Source organism: Scomber japonicus, chromosome 4, assembly GCF_027409825.1.
Source record: "Scomber japonicus isolate fScoJap1 chromosome 4, fScoJap1.pri, whole genome shotgun sequence".
NCBI classification, from domain to species: domain Eukaryota; kingdom Metazoa; phylum Chordata; class Actinopteri; order Scombriformes; family Scombridae; genus Scomber; species Scomber japonicus.
Window position 1 is genome coordinate 6,279,896 of NC_070581.1, and position 15,836 is coordinate 6,295,731.

The 15,836-nt window shown below is 41.9% G+C and overlaps 1 protein-coding gene across 1 annotated transcript in view; it reads right to left on the reverse strand.

Moving 5' to 3' along the window:
• Window positions 1–671: 671 nt before the first annotated feature.
• Window positions 672–15,836, reverse strand: part of pard6b (par-6 partitioning defective 6 homolog beta (C. elegans)) — a 23,498-nt gene continuing 8,333 nt past the window's right edge. Inside the window, exon 3 of the mRNA XM_053317610.1 lies at window positions 672–4,566. Coding sequence (XP_053173585.1) covers window positions 3,635–4,566 — 932 coding nt within the window. The 3' untranslated portion in view covers window positions 672–3,634. The remainder of the gene's footprint in view (window positions 4,567–15,836) is intronic.

Here is a 15,836-nt window from a genome sequence, read left to right on the forward strand (position 1 = left end):
ACTATTGTGACTGTATCAAATGCTACGAAACCATTTTCAACACAGTTGCTTCATATGATTAACTGCTTCAGGAAGCTTTGTTTCTCTCAACACTCCTGATCTCTGATAATAAGAGGAAACTACCTTTTGTTTTCATGTAATAACAGGTTGGTTATCTCTTTATCTTCGAGATAACAAAGCTAGATTTTTCAAGATGGCGTTGTTAAAACAAATACTGCAAGTATGGCTGTTCTCATCTTCCATACCTCCTGTTCATACTGAACATTAGAAGATCCCTTCATAATGCATTTACATTGTAAGTGATGGGAGACAAAATCCACAGTCCTCCTTCTGTGCTAAAATGTATGTAAAAGTTAATCAGAAGCTAATATGAAGTTTCTACTTTTACTGATTGTGTGCATACGATGTGGATTTTGGCCCTCCCCATCATTTACATTGAAAGCACAAGGAGATCTTTTAATAGTCAGCATGAACAGGAGGAATGATCCTCGAATGATAATGTTCATATGGACACCTGACTGACCTGACCTGCTATTAAACTTGAAAAATTGTAAACCTGCCCTTTAAATCAACCACTTTTAATATAGCATTGTTATCCAAGCTTGTAGCTTTTAATGGAAAGTGAAGTAATAGTGACACCAGACAATGAAGATTGCTACATATTAGTTTATTTTATCCAGCTCCTCCAATCAGCAATTACATGTGTACATCTATTTATTTATTTATACATATCTCCAGTTGAATCTTAAAACATCTTCATTATGTGATAAAAATGTACATCATATATAGCATCAATATGAAAATACTGACAATCTTCATTACAAATCTATACCATAGAATTTATCTGGCAAGCAAAAGTCATTGCTCGATCACTTATAAAAACAAACAAACAAAAAAACAAAAACAAAACAAAAAATTGGACTCAAAGAGAAAACATGAAACCTGTTTTGAGGTTCCGCTGATAAAAACTGTTTGTCTCCCACAAAATCATAATTCACAGTATTGGAAAAAAAAACTAGTGTCATGCCTTGCAGATACTGAAATCATCTCTAAAAGGGCAAAACATCTACCATGAGATTTATGACAAAAACAACAATCACAAATAAACAAAAAACATATCAGTTATAAAAATAAAGTAATAAAATGTGTACAAAGAAAAGAAAATATGCGGACGCATGATTAGAGAATAAATAACACAATGTTGCTGTGGTTACAATCCCAGTGTCCTGTGGTACAGTTAAAGGAAAAAGAAAATAAATTAACATCGATTTCTAAAAGTCTTCCATTCAGATTACCATTCATTACTGTGTTTAATGCAGAGAATTAAAAAAAAAGAAGACAGAATCCCATCAGTACCTGCTGTACCATAAAAAGGCCAAAAAAAGAGAAAAAAAGACAGTACCATATACATGTACAGTAATACAATAGTGGACGCACATACACCAGCTGTGTGTTGAAGTGGTTTCCAGTCACAGATATTCACTGTCTGATAGGCTACTCAGATATTCAAACAATAAGCAGAATGAAATAGCAGTGATGCCGATCTGTATGAGTGTGTGTTTCATTATGAGTGCACAAGAGGCCCAAACAAAGCCAATAAAACATTACCGTGAAAGTGTCGGTTAATGAGTGTGTCAACCACATTTTAGTGAGTGAGCTAAAGTCTGTGTCGACGCTTTTAACAGAAAGGGCAAACGCAAAAAAAAAAAAAAAAAAAAATCAATAAGAGAAATAATAGACCATCTGCTCTCACTTCAGGGAGGCAGTTAGCAGCAGTGTGTGAGGGTAATGGATATACTCTGTACCTCCGATAAATGCGTCAAGAAGAGGGATTAAAACGTGCCAGGTTGACTTGTTTCACACATTTTTAATCAGCAAATTAACTCAGGTTAAGTGCAATTCAATACAACTTACATGATGGTGGATAAACTCCACTCCACAAAATTTAACTGAAAGGTCAATCTTTTTTTTTTTATTCAAAATCATAAATTTACCTCTAACAGCCTTTTTAGGGACTTTTTCAAGGAGAGCAATAACTTCAGTGGAAATTCCAGATGCAGGCTAGAGTCAAGGCATGCTGTGAATAAGACATACTGGCCTCACCTTTATCAAATATAGAGACTGAATAGGTCTGTGTGCCAAGCGTACCTGCATGTGTGTTTGTTTCAATATGACTCAGTCTGACCAGGAATCTTACATCACTGCTCATTTCTTTCCACTCACTTCTGTGGTCGATTTGGTTTTATTCTCCGAAACTGTTAGAGTCCAGCTATCGACATCCAATTTAGGCCCAAAGTCGATGTTCACAATCTATTTTGAATACAGTTATTGTGTTACATTCTCTTTTAGTGTAACACTAGCAAGAATACTTGAGAACACTTTTCATATGTGAATGATCTCGGGACACATCCAAGTGAACTCTGGACCTGACTGGAAAACAACAGAGATGAATATTACTGTGCAGTACTGAGATTAGATATTAAGTTGTGGTCCAGGAAAGAATGCAGTGAGAAAGAGAGAGAGTGAGAAACCAAAAAACAAAATAAAATCACATTCACATTTTGTCATTTGTACACATGCAGCAGGGGAAATAGCCCTTGTCACGGAAAGGAGAGGGGAGTGCAATATGATGGAAAGATGTGAGGGGAAATTAATTCTAACACGTCCCGTTCCCAGGTGGGATGAGTGACTCGCAGCTTGCCATTGGTCAGACGGAAACTGGTCATAAAGTCACTTGTGAGATACAAGTATTGTTAAAAAAAGAAAAAGAAACAATATAAAGCACAGGCCTGATGGTAAAGGGATTTTCAAAAGCTGCTCCCGAGAATGATTAAAATCATCAACCTTTCATGATCAGTCAGTTATTAACACAGCTATGAGACCAGTGGTTAAAAGCATCTGAGCTGACGCAAAAAAGACCCAGACTTGTTTTAAGGTGGTTTCTCCTCCAATAAAAACAGTATTATTGCAAATCTCAGCACTTGGTAGATTGTTTTGGTACCTCACTCGGTGGAGAGTATCGCAACGGTTTACCAATCACGTGCTGTGGTCACTTATGGGGAAGGGGGGAGAAGGGGAAGGTGGTGGTAGTGTGGTGCAGAGAGAGGGGGGTGGGTGGGTTGGTGGGCTGACACAAGGCCAAAAACATCTACAGATTGTCATCAAGAGCCTTCATCTATTCATTGGACTGATTTAAAGAAATGGGGAGGATTGAGTGTCTCATCTTCGCCATCTAGTGGAAGCTCGTAGTAACAACAGTTTTTGGAATAAAACAAGTGCTGCTAGTGGTTTGGAAATAAGGTACATTTAAGTGAGGGGGGGGGGGGGGGTTGTGTCGCCACTATGGCACACATGCATGTCATTGGCATGTAGAGGAGCGAATCCTGGGGTGCAGTGTTTTACATGTAAATGTTAGGACGTACAAAGGTTTAGGTGTCAGTGTTGTTGTGTTGACTTAATATGTACACATATTGTGCTTCTCAGATACAGTCATCGTATGGATGTATGTGTTTAATGGAAAAAGGATGGTCCTGTGTTTTATCTGGTGGTCCATAACTCCCCCCCAAGTGTGGGTGGAAGTATCTGAGTGTGTGTCTACTTCAGGTTTCCAGTGTTTAGTGTGTGAATGCCCAGTCTACAGAGTTATAACAGTGCCATCCTCCTCCAGACTCCGCCTATCCATTGCTCTGTCTGGCGACGGCGTAGTCGACGTCACATTGGCGTTGCTTAGTGATCCGCTGCTGGCGCTGGCTTGCAGGGTCCCGTTGGCGTTGATTGAGAGATTGGACGTGGATGTGGTGGTAACTCGGAGGTTGAGGTGCGGCTCGTAGCGAGGCAGAGAGGGCATGCTGTAGTTGGAGGGGGCGCGTCTGATGGGCTCGGCGTCGCCTCCCGCCTCGATCACTAGGTCCTCGTCGTCCTCGTCGCTCTCCAGTTCCCCGACAGGGAAATTCTGGATGATATGCGATGGCATGGAGGCCGCTGCGCCGACCACACCCTGCGATGAGTAGCCGTAATAGCTGGCTCCGCTGTCCGATGAGCGCCCCGAGCTACCGGACGCTGCACCCCCTCCTCCACTGCGAACAATATTGTTCCGCTGGTTGGCAGGCTTCACGGTGATGATGAGGTTGTGGCTGTTGGCGATCATCATGTCCGTCACCTGGTCCAGAGACTTCCCAGCCACCTCGATACCATTCACCTCCAGCACCTCGTCATTTACTGCTAGCAGGCCGGTGCTCTCTGCCAGCCCGCCGGGCACCATACGAGAGATGAAAATGCCCGGGACCTTCTCCAGACCCTGCGGTGTGACCCGCACACTGGAGCCGTCACGAATGTAGAAGCCCAATGGCTTCTCCTGGCCGTGCTTGTATAGACGCACACGTCGGTGCGTCTCAGGCAGGATGTCCACATCGATGATGGAGGAGACGGGGCGGAAGTCCCTCGGGAGACTGATGATAACTGGAGGTTTTTTCCTGTTGGCATCAGGCCGCAAAAGAACTGCCGAAAGCACCGTGTTTTTCTTCCTGGTCAGAGAATCGGTACCAAACGTTGAGTAATCAGCTTCCTCTGCAAAGTAAAAGATAGAGGAAGTAGAGAAAGAGAAGCACAGAAGAGGAAGATGTGACAGGGAGACAAAAAGGGGAAAGGGTGACAGAAAGAAGGGGAAGAGGGAAACAACACGTGTTATCAAATGCTGGTTAATTTTCCATTAATATCCTGCTGGGCTCATTACACACCAAGTCGTTATTCAGGCTGACATTCTGTTGCATCATGTACTTTCAGGAGAATGAACAATGCTTTGCAATGGAGCAGCTCTCAGCTGGAGGCATCACTGCAGGGCGTCTGTGCTGAACGTACATACACACACACACACACACATTCACACACGATGCAAGTCCCCAGAACTCCCCTCAGGTCGTACTGATGCAAAATACCACACCAGCCAGGCACTGGGTCCAACTCCTAGTCCTTCATCAGCACTCTCTGATACACTGCCACCCTCAAATTAGCCTACATATGCTGCGTACAGCCTCGCAAGTGCATATGGCGAGCAGAGATACTGTAGTATAGATTTAATGAGCATATGGTTGGTGTCACAGATTGTCCATGTGGATTCTTCATACTCAGAAAAAAAAAGACCAATGAAGACATTTCTACTAAATGAAACCAACTGCTTTTTAGGGAGCAGCTTGACATTGTAAAAATACGTTTAATCTGTTTTATTCCAGAGAGTTAGATGAGAATATTGATACATACTCATATATAATTTTGAAGCTAGAGTTAGCAGACAATTAGCTTACTATAGCAAAAATTAGGGAAATGCAAAAAAAAAACCTTAGAGGTGCTGGTAGGGTAAGTTTCTTAGCTTTGGACAGAACTAAGCAAGCTCCTTCTCCATTTTGAAATTTGTATGCTACGCTAAGCTAACAGGCGGATATAAAGTGATATCAATCTTCTCACTATACTCCAACAAGAAAACAAATAAGTGTGTTTCCCCAAATGTCAAAACCACTCAGTTAACATTTGACATTTCTGTTTCAGATAAGAGATAAAGTAGGTTTGGCATGCCGAAAGGTCACATTTGACCAAAGAATATTGTGGCCACATTTTAGCTGCATGAGTCACAGGGATGCTATGAAACACTGCCCATTTTGTCAAGTGTTACTCACACTGTCAAGCTACTATATACTTTAACCCAGCATGGCTGTTGTGAACACTAGAACCAGAGATGGGCAGGTAACAGGGACAAAAACTGGAACCTCAGCTCTCCAATAGTTAACCAGTGAAATGCAAGTAGCTAAATATTAACATCTATGGGATTCAACCTGATTCAGTCAAGTTTTTGTCTATTTCTGTTGTTATTATAAAACAACTTTCTATTGAATACATCTTCAACTTTTTCACCTTTTGTCATATTTTGCCGTTTTCAAAGCACTTTGTCAAGTCTTTTCTTCTGTTATTGATGAAAGTGCTCTATAAATAAAGCTCTGGCAATCTTACACTGAATACTTCTCTCACTATTTTTCCCTCTCAGTGTGTGTGTGTGTGTGTGTGTGTGTGTGTGTGTGTGTGTGTGTGTGTGTGTGTGTGTGTGTGTGTGTGTGTGTAATCTGGGAAAATATCCACTCAGGTGGCTGATAAAGATTCCAGCTCTCAGGTTCTGACAGGTACGCACCCCACCACTCCCCTCTCCATCTCAAAAACCAAAACAAAGGATCAATTGTCTCGAGAAAGAGCGGAGGTCTCGCGTTTCAGTTCCCATGGGGCACAAGTCCAGTGTATACACACTGACTATACCTTTGCCAGCCCTGACCTTATAGGGCAGCCCCACATGAGGAAAATATAGCAACAGCAGCTTCACACAAGTCGGTGAGGTCAAAAATGCAAACGTTTTATCAGTTTTGTTCCTGTTCAAACAGTTTTCTCTGCACGCCATGCCCTTGTCACGCACATAAACACTGTTCTAAAAAGGAGCATTATGCTAAAAAGGGTGTACAGGTGGATATTTCAAAGCACCTGCACACCTCCATTGCTGACACAAGGCTTGTTCTCACAGTGCAGTCATGCATAGTAGGAGGCGACGATGCTCCACATCTCATTTCATTCTTTACAGACTTTCTTTTCATCTAAACTATCCCTCTCTCTGCAGAAGCATATAAAAAGGCTGGACTTGACAATAGAGTTATAGTCGAGAAAAAGGAGAATAGGATGTTCCCTCAGGGCCACTCACTGGCGCACACACGGCAGAAAGAGATGCAGTTCCGGCAGCGGATGCGATGCGCAAGGATGCGGCTTCCTGATCGCAGCACACACACACACACACACACACACACACACACACACACACACACACACACACACACACACACACACACACACACACACACACACACACACACACACACACACACACACACACACACACACACACACACACACACACACACACACACACACACACACACACACACACACACACACGGAAACAACATATGCAAGCATCTGCAAGCACACACAAGCAGACGTTCATTTAAAAGAAATACACACACGTATTAGGCTTATCTATGGTTAGAGATGAGGCCCTAATGAACAGCAGCACAGAGAAACCCAATACCCTGGAAACCCATAGCTACATTATAGCTCATTAGAGCACAGAAACAAAGCTCTCAGTTTAATTGGCTACAAAGGCCTATAGGCAAGTCACAATATAAATATACACGCTCGTACAAAGGGGTTTTTTTCCCTACTGTTTAAATTTAGGGCTAAGGAATAAGCAGCTGAGATGAATTGATCATGGAGGCATAAATATTTCAACTGCTTAAATATCAGACTTGGGATCTTAAAAAGTTATTTCATATTTGCAATGTTCAGTGTGTGTGTGTGTATGTTCAGGTGTTGCAAAAAAAAAAAGATATTACATTTAAAGATGTACTATATATGCTGTATGCTCATATGGTGTGTGTATATATGTGTGTAAATATATATATATATATGTATATGTCTGCAATCTGGGTCATAGATTGCATAGTGAAAAACATTTTTTAAATCATTTTTAAAATCTGTTAATCCTATTATTTTGATCAGTTATTGCCATTTATATTTAACATTGTAATATCGGTGCTTATAGCATTTGACATAAGCATGCACAGCAAGTGTTTCACCACTGTTGCATTGTGGAAATCGCTGGTCTATCAGTTAAATCAATGGTGCAATAATCACAACTGGCTGGCACGGAATGGCTGGCTTGTGTCCCATTATAGCGAATTACCAATTGGTTAGTCATTACTGTCAACTTTTAGGAGAGGTTTAACACTTTAATAACCAGACAAACATGCCAACAGGAAAGAAGGGGCTGAATAATCTGCATGGCTAATGGTTGAAGCAATGGGACGTTAATGTCTAACTGAGACAAAAATTTTACATGCAGTTATGAGGTTATTTGTTGCCTGTTGTTGTGTGGGTTTGCATATGTAGCACATATAATATACATAGCATATAACACTTTTACTTCCTCAGTGCTAGGTAAACACATAAAGCTTGACTGAGCAGTCAAAGCGTAGATAAATGCAGCTGGTTCAGCTAATGATTAATTGAGACAATCAGAGGTCAACTGTGGGAAGATACAAGAGTTTTATAATGCCAACATTTGAGAACTAACAATTTATGGACCAGTTTACAACAAATCCATGCCAATATGCCACGTCATTGTATTCTTACTTCATACTTCATTGTATTCTACCACAGCTTTTCCGCTAATTCTACTTTTTCTTCAAAAAAGTGCAATTCTTCACAACTCTTTTAAGGCATACTATGCAAGATTTTCCTAAAAATAATAAATAGACTTACACAAAAATAGTCCCTCTCAATCATCACGAATGAATGTTTTGTGGTGTCTGTACCTACAGAAACCCTGCCCTCTGTAGGTATTTTTTTTAATTTTGCTATGCTGTGGACGTTTCTGTATGTGAACCTTTGGTCACTGGGTGTGTAGCCACCAGCTACAGGGTGTGACGTTGGGACTTTATAAAAACGTAACCAGATTACATTGCTACCTACGAGGGGAGCGGCTGTGCTCCACACACACACACACGCTGCCTTCATACAAAACCCGGCATTGCGGTACCTTCCTGTAGGGTTGTGTGGAGGTCTGGGTGTGTACATTTGTACTTTAGAACATAACCACTGTGAAACAATCAGAAAAAAATGTTTTATTGATCTTTGACTAGCGCCGCTCACTCTCTTCAATCGCTCTCTAGCTTGCTTGACCATCGCTGCTCGCTCTTGTCTGGCGTCATTGAGACAGGGAGGAGGGGCCAACTTTGAATGTTGTGTTTACAAACACCAGTCAACAAATCCTTCATAGAGTGCCTTTAAGTTCCCTACAAATGAGCTCATGGCTCATATCTCCATTATAGGTGTACTCCAGGACCTTTGTTGTATGTATCTATCACCCTTTGTTGCCTGTCTGTTTCTTCCCTGCCAACTATAAAGGTAAACAGTAAAGGTGGAAAATAACAGAAAATCAATATTTAATAAAACAATTAAGTGTTATCCACCTCCCTGATGTACATGTAAAACTTTCTGTTTTCACATATTATGAACAATAGAAACAGTGGCAGATTGAATGTTTTTCTCACTCTGGCATCCATTTGCCAGCTGAAGAAAAAACTACTAGCAACAGTTGTCAACAACTAGGTAATTAAGCTAACATTAGCTCCATGAGGTAATTGAGAAACACTCTCTCCAGCTAACTCTTCTATGGGTCTGTTATAAAACTAGAATCCTTTGAAAGGCTCTTGAATATGCACTTTATAGCTATATACATGATATTGACCTAAAAGACTGAGGCAACCAGTCAGCATCCTCACTAGTTGATGTTTCATATATAAGACATGGAAATAAAGAAGAGGCACTGCTTGTGTATTACAGTGTAGGGATAGTAACTCCTAGTATTATAAGTATGATGAGGAAGATGGAGTATAATGTTCCTCCATAGTGATGCTAATGTTTCCCTACATTGGGAAGAGTATACAATTCTCCTTGGCCTTTGGAGGGAACAAGCTAATGTTTGCATCTTGTGGCACAGACAAACATGCCAATTTAATCCATTTCCTACACCTTTGCTCATCTATTTTTGGTGTTAGAAAGGCTGAAAAAAAGAAACACCGCCCTTCAAACTCTTGAGAGAATCTATTTTTACTACAGCTCCATGCACAATTTCTTGGCACGTTGACAAATGCCAAGCTTGACAGGCCTGCAAAGCCAAGTCATGGTTACAAAACTATGATTGGACAATATGAATTCAGGGCAGAGGTTTAGCAAACTGTCAGTTTGGACTTTCCCTGTGATACACATCCTGTGAAAAACAGTTGCATAATCTCTTCAGTGGCTCTGAAGGAGGTTTGTCAAGTCTATGAAGATGTCAGTGATGTTATCAAGGTTATCTCACCTGGGTGTGGACTACAAATTTGTATAGGATGCAAATTGGGGATGTTGAATTTGAAAGATAAGCAGAGAGGGTCCAATGAAAAGACACTGTTTGTTGCATTATGGGAAATGTAGGATCCCATGGTTTTGCTTGATCCATACATAGCTGGGACGTTAAATCAGGATATCTCTGCCTCTGCTTGTTTTTCTTTTTACATTTTCTTTTTTAATCTGTCTCTTGTGAGCATCTTAATTTAATAAAAGTGAATTATAAATTACTGGAGGCCAATTTAATTCCTCATACAAATTACTAACCATGTTAAATATCTGACAGCAGCTGTGTTGTTAACCATTCCCAAAGCGGCTCATCTCCACAGGCGACAACCACAATCACACACACACCTGCAAGTGTGTCGAAATCAGTGTTCATACATAATTCACAAACGTTGAGTAAAAACATAACACCGCCGCCGCCCGCCCCCTCCCCTCCACCCCATCCCCAGCCTAACACTTGCCACGGCTCTGCACAGGTTAGGTATTCCAGCTATGTGAGTGGCTGCTTTGATTTTCCCACACTTTGAATGGAGTCAGTGAGGAGCAAAGGAAGCGAAGCAATGGAGGAGAAAATGACAACCTGACATACACTGACACGAATGAGGACACACAGTGGTACTTCTCTGTATATAACTAACACACACGCACACACACGGGATGAACAACTAATGCATCTCCATCACAACACTGAAGGGAATTCACTCTAAGACAAGTATGCCTAAGGAGAGGAAACCACTTGTGCAAAGTGGCATGCATTGGTTGGACACGTCATCTCTCTCAGTGCTCTATTCTTCACACTCTCTGGGTGCATCATGCTCCAACTCCAGCTTTTTAAAAAAGAGAGGCAATGTTAATGGCTCAGAATAAGTGGGATGTGCAGGCATTCAGAGCATGCCACAGCTATTGACACCATTATTTCTGTCAGTGACACTTCCTGCTTGCTTCCGACTAAAACTATTACATGAAGTTTATTTTGAAAGTCTAAACCACAAGTGTACACCTGTAGTGCTCTGTCTTTTACAACTGGACATTTGTTCTCATCTGCTCCAGCGCTCTCATTAACAGAGGATTATTCATACTGCTCTACTACACCCACTTCTTCGGTAACTGCTACACCCCTGGTTACACAGTACTAAAATGAGGATGATAAAGGATGACGGTTCTCTGCCTTTTCTTGTAACATAATGATCCCTGTCGACGACGGTGTCACTGACAATCCATTACTTCCTGGTGCTTGTCCCGATTGCCGCGTCGGGGAAACCTGATACTGTGTGCAGGTGACACAACACGATCAGGAAGGAGCATAACTACTAACACTACTACTTCAGCTGTTTTTGAAAGTGATACAGAAATCTTTAATTGTATGGTCACCAAATGTAACTGTAGCTATTTCTAGGCCATTATTAATTACAGCTACAGGGATAAGAGTGACTGATTAGTGCGTATTATGAACTAGGTCAGAAATATTAATCACTGCACAAGCAGAAGATTTTCATTTATTTGTAAAAAATAACATGAAACACGTCTAGAGTATCCGAACATGACACACGTCTCCAGTAACTGAGTGAGGAAAAACTCAAAGAGAAAGACGTTGAAGTTGAAGGTTGTGGTGTTCTGGAAACAGTCAGGTTTGTTGATGACAAGTCCACCACACAGTCCGTGCCACGGTGTTCCTGACACAGAACGATACAAGGAGGAGGAGGAGGAGAATGGGAAGGAGGAGGAGGGGGAGCGATTGTGTATGTGTGTCAGTGTGAACTTGTGCAGATGAGAAAAACCAGGGGTGGCGTAAAACCAAAAAAAAAGAAAATAGACGAGAAACAGGCAAGAAAGACAGGAATACGGCAAATACTGTCAGAGTAGAAAGAGAGAAAGATAAAGAGAGAGATAGAGGTGATAAAAAAAACTTTGAAAAGGAGTAAATTCCCGGAGGGTTACTATTCCTGGTGTGGTGAGCATAACTCCCTGGCACAGCCCAGATAAAAGCGCCTTAATGCTGCTGATAAGAGAGAGAGAAAGAAATGGAAGGAGGGGGGAGGGAGGAGAGAGAGAGAGAGAGAGGGTGGGGGTCAAAGGGAGAGAAAGCGTTGAGCTGAAAGGACGGAATAGGGACAGCAAAGAAAAACAGAGAGCGGTGTACTGATAGGAGGCGTTGATAGATGCTGTGCTGTAGAAACCTGCTGTAGAGGTGGAGCAAAGACAAAAGCTTTAATGTGTAATGGAGCTGACACATTTGAAGAATTACTTATTAAATCCATAATTCAAAAGAGTCTGGTCATGAACATTAGCCTGCTGCTAGGCCTCTTCGTACACCTCATCTCACTCATCAGTCCTGCTTTATTACCCTGTCTTGACTGCAGCTATTTATCAAATCATACAGACATTAAAATCTATATTGTATAGTTTAATGTGGCTGCATGTAAACAATGAATGCATTTCATTTGCTGGTCTACAATCATGTACAGCCATTTCCTGTCTGTCTCATCACTGCGGTATGAAGCAATTCCATCAATTCCCTTTTTTGTGCTGACACAGACACCTCTCTACACTCCTTCCTGCAATGCCCCCTCTCTTCCCCGCCCTTCCTTTTTTTTTTTTTCCTTTCTCCTTCCCCTGTGCCCTTCACTCAATCTGTCACTTGGGTCCATCTCTCAGCAGGAGAAGGGTTTTTTTTTTGGTCTGTCCCTCATGGTCTTGCGGTCTTTCCTCTCTCTCTCTCTCTCTCTCTCTCTGCCTCTGTTATCCTTCTCTTTGCTTGTAGCTGTCAGGGTGGACTGTCTTTCCTCTCTCTCTCTCTCTGTATCTCTCTCTCTCTCCTGTGATTTTTCCAGCTCGAGCACAAGTTCATCAAGCACAGGACTCAAAAGCCGAAGTTAAGACAATACATGTAGCACCTGGTTTGGAAAGACAAGTGCAGCTCTGATGAGGGGAGTGAGTCATACAGTTAAGAGTCAGCATGGGGGCATGTGTGCTGGACTGGTAGCGGAGGGACTACGGCTGGTGCTTGGACTTGGCCTGTCTCTTGATGTAGCTATGGAAACGGAGCCAAGAGCGAAGATGTGCCTGGGGCTGAGGCTGGATTTGAGCTTGGGGCAGGGCCGGGTAGGGGACTGGAGCGGGTGACTTGAGGATGTAGGTGTCGGCACCATGTTACGAGAAGGAAGGCGAGTCTGGGATGGGATGCTTAGATCTGGGTTTGATAAGCAGAGCATTCGGCGCATCCTTGCTACATTTAGCCTCCAGGGGGAGAGAGTCGGAGAAGAGGGAGGAGGACTAGACGTCGGGGAGGACGGGGGAGTAGAAGGGAGGGAGGAGCAACGGCGTGGGCTGGAGGAGACCAAGTCTTGCCTCACGATTCTGTCGCTCATACGTCTGAATAGGGACTTTACCGGGGAGGGGCTGGGAGGGGGAGTCTGTGCTTCTGGCTCTGTCCTGCGTTCATTTGACCCTGGAAGACAACACAGCCGACCTACAGTTAGACCTGGACTCTGAGGCGTAGTTCACATTGGCACTGACAAAACTGACAGAACATGCACTGAACACATTCTGACATGTCACAGTAAGAAAATCACAAGTGTAAAAATGAATGAAGCCTAAGTTCCATTGAGCTGTGTCAGTTTCATGCTGGCTCACTGTCACACTGTAATAAATTACTGGGACACCTGAACAGACTCGTTGTTACTGTTGTTAGTAACACCTGTGCTTTCCCATCCATGACATAAGTCAAAGCATCTACTGTGAAAAAGGCTTGTCGGGACAATATCATAAGATTAAGTTTAATTGCCAAATGCGTGCTAATTCATTTAAAGTCTCCAATTCATGACTTCAAATTTGCACTTTATTCATTATTTCAATGACAAACATTCAGGAGGAGACTTTTTTTAACCCTTTACTTTAAATCTCCCTTAGCAGAGCTGGGCAATATGGACATAATATATCAAAATACCTCGATATTGTTATTGTGAGAATGATTAATTGGTGCTATCACAAAATATTGAAAAAATTGGATTTTTGATAAATAATCATCATTAATTTGGATATAATGACTAAATGGGTAAACGGTAAATAACAGTCTGGTAAGTTTAGAAAATACATCATTTTACTTGCCCAAACCTAGCCATTAACATTCATAAGCTGTATATAAACATGTAATAAATGGTTAATAACACACTAATGTTGTAAGCAGATATAAGGACATTGTTATCTCCTCCTATGAAGACATATAGTGTGTTTGACTACATTGTCATTCAGTATAACCAAGAAGCGGAGTTATAGTTGTTGACAGTTACATTATAGTTATATAAACCTTTTATTATACATTTAAATAATGCTTATAAACTTAGAGTAAAGTATTACCACATCAACAGTTGTATACAGTTTGAAAGAAAGTCATAAAGACTGTAGTTTAACTTGGTACAAACAGTGATAGTAGTTAGGCAACAGTGTTAGGGAGCGGCGTGTCGGAGCCTGCTGACTATGTGCTCTGCAGGCCAGGGTAAATATGCTGCAATGCTGTACTGGAAGAAATTCACAGATAAGCGTATCAGTTATCACACTTCATATCAATAATCGCTGTAACGCGCAAAACCCAGAGGACAGAAAGAATGTTTTTTAATTACAAAACCCTGGCCGGGAAAAAAAAAAAAAAAAAGTGTCTGCTAGCAGGCCGAAATGAAAAAGATAGTCAACACAGGTGGTGATAAGAAAGAGAAAATGATGTATTCTGATCTATGTTTAGATTTGCTAGACATAAGATGACTATCATTTATTTGAATATTTTCTTTCTTCTCTTGGCGTCTCTGATTTTCTTTTTTTTTTTTTCAAACACATAACCTCCCACTCTTTTCTTCTTGTGACAGTATGATGGGGATTTCTCCCATAGTATTTATGACAGGGCTTTAAATCCCGAGCTGACGAAGTTCAACAGTATCTATGACAGCGCGTCACACATTCACCTGACCTGCCTACACTCCTTCATGTTGCGTTCGTTCCAAAGTGCAGCTTGCTATCTTTCTTTCTTTCTTTCCCTCTCTTTTTTTTTGTTTCTCACTTTCTCGAAGTGGTTAAGAGTCTGCTTTCTTTTCTTTTTTTTCCTCTGCTTGCTCTGCCAGTTTGCACCCTCTCTCTTTCTCTGTATGCTGTTTCTCTCTCATCCAGTCTCTGTTTTTCTTTTTCATATATTTTTTTCTTCCCCCTCTCTCTCTCTCTCCTTCTATCCATTCATCTTTCCTAACCAACTGAGCTGAGAAATCTGACAGTACAGCCTGGACTGCAACTGCCCCCCTCTTCCCCTTCTATCCAAACCACCCATCCTCCCTCCCTCTCTCTCTCTCTCTCTCTCTCTCTCTCTCTCCTTCCATCGTCTTTCAGCAAACTCCAGCCAGGTCTGACAGAGGGGGTAAAGAGTGATGTTTTTAGCTTGCCAGGCTGTGTATTTTAAACCTTCTTTTTGGCTCTTTCTTTATTTTACTCTTTCTTTCTCTCTCTGTCGTTCACCCTCTCTTTCTCTTCCTCTGTCTATTGTTGCTGGAGGCCGGGGCTCTGTAGCGGTAGGGTCCGGTCTGACCTGCTGTCCTGTCTAATCTATCCGGCAGACGTGATCACAGGCTGGCCACATTCCACCCAAAATGCCCTCCCCTCTCTCCCCTCCATCTCTCTCTCTCTCTCTTTCACTCTCTCTCTCTCTCTCTCCCACCCTCCCCAGCTTGGGCCTCATTCTACATTCCTCCCTCACTAATACTATTCCCACTATCCTCTCTCTCTCTTTCTCTCTCTTGTTGCATTCCTACCACACACTTTACACTACTCCCTCTACTTTCTCCACATCTCTAATTACATGCCCTCGCCTAAACAAT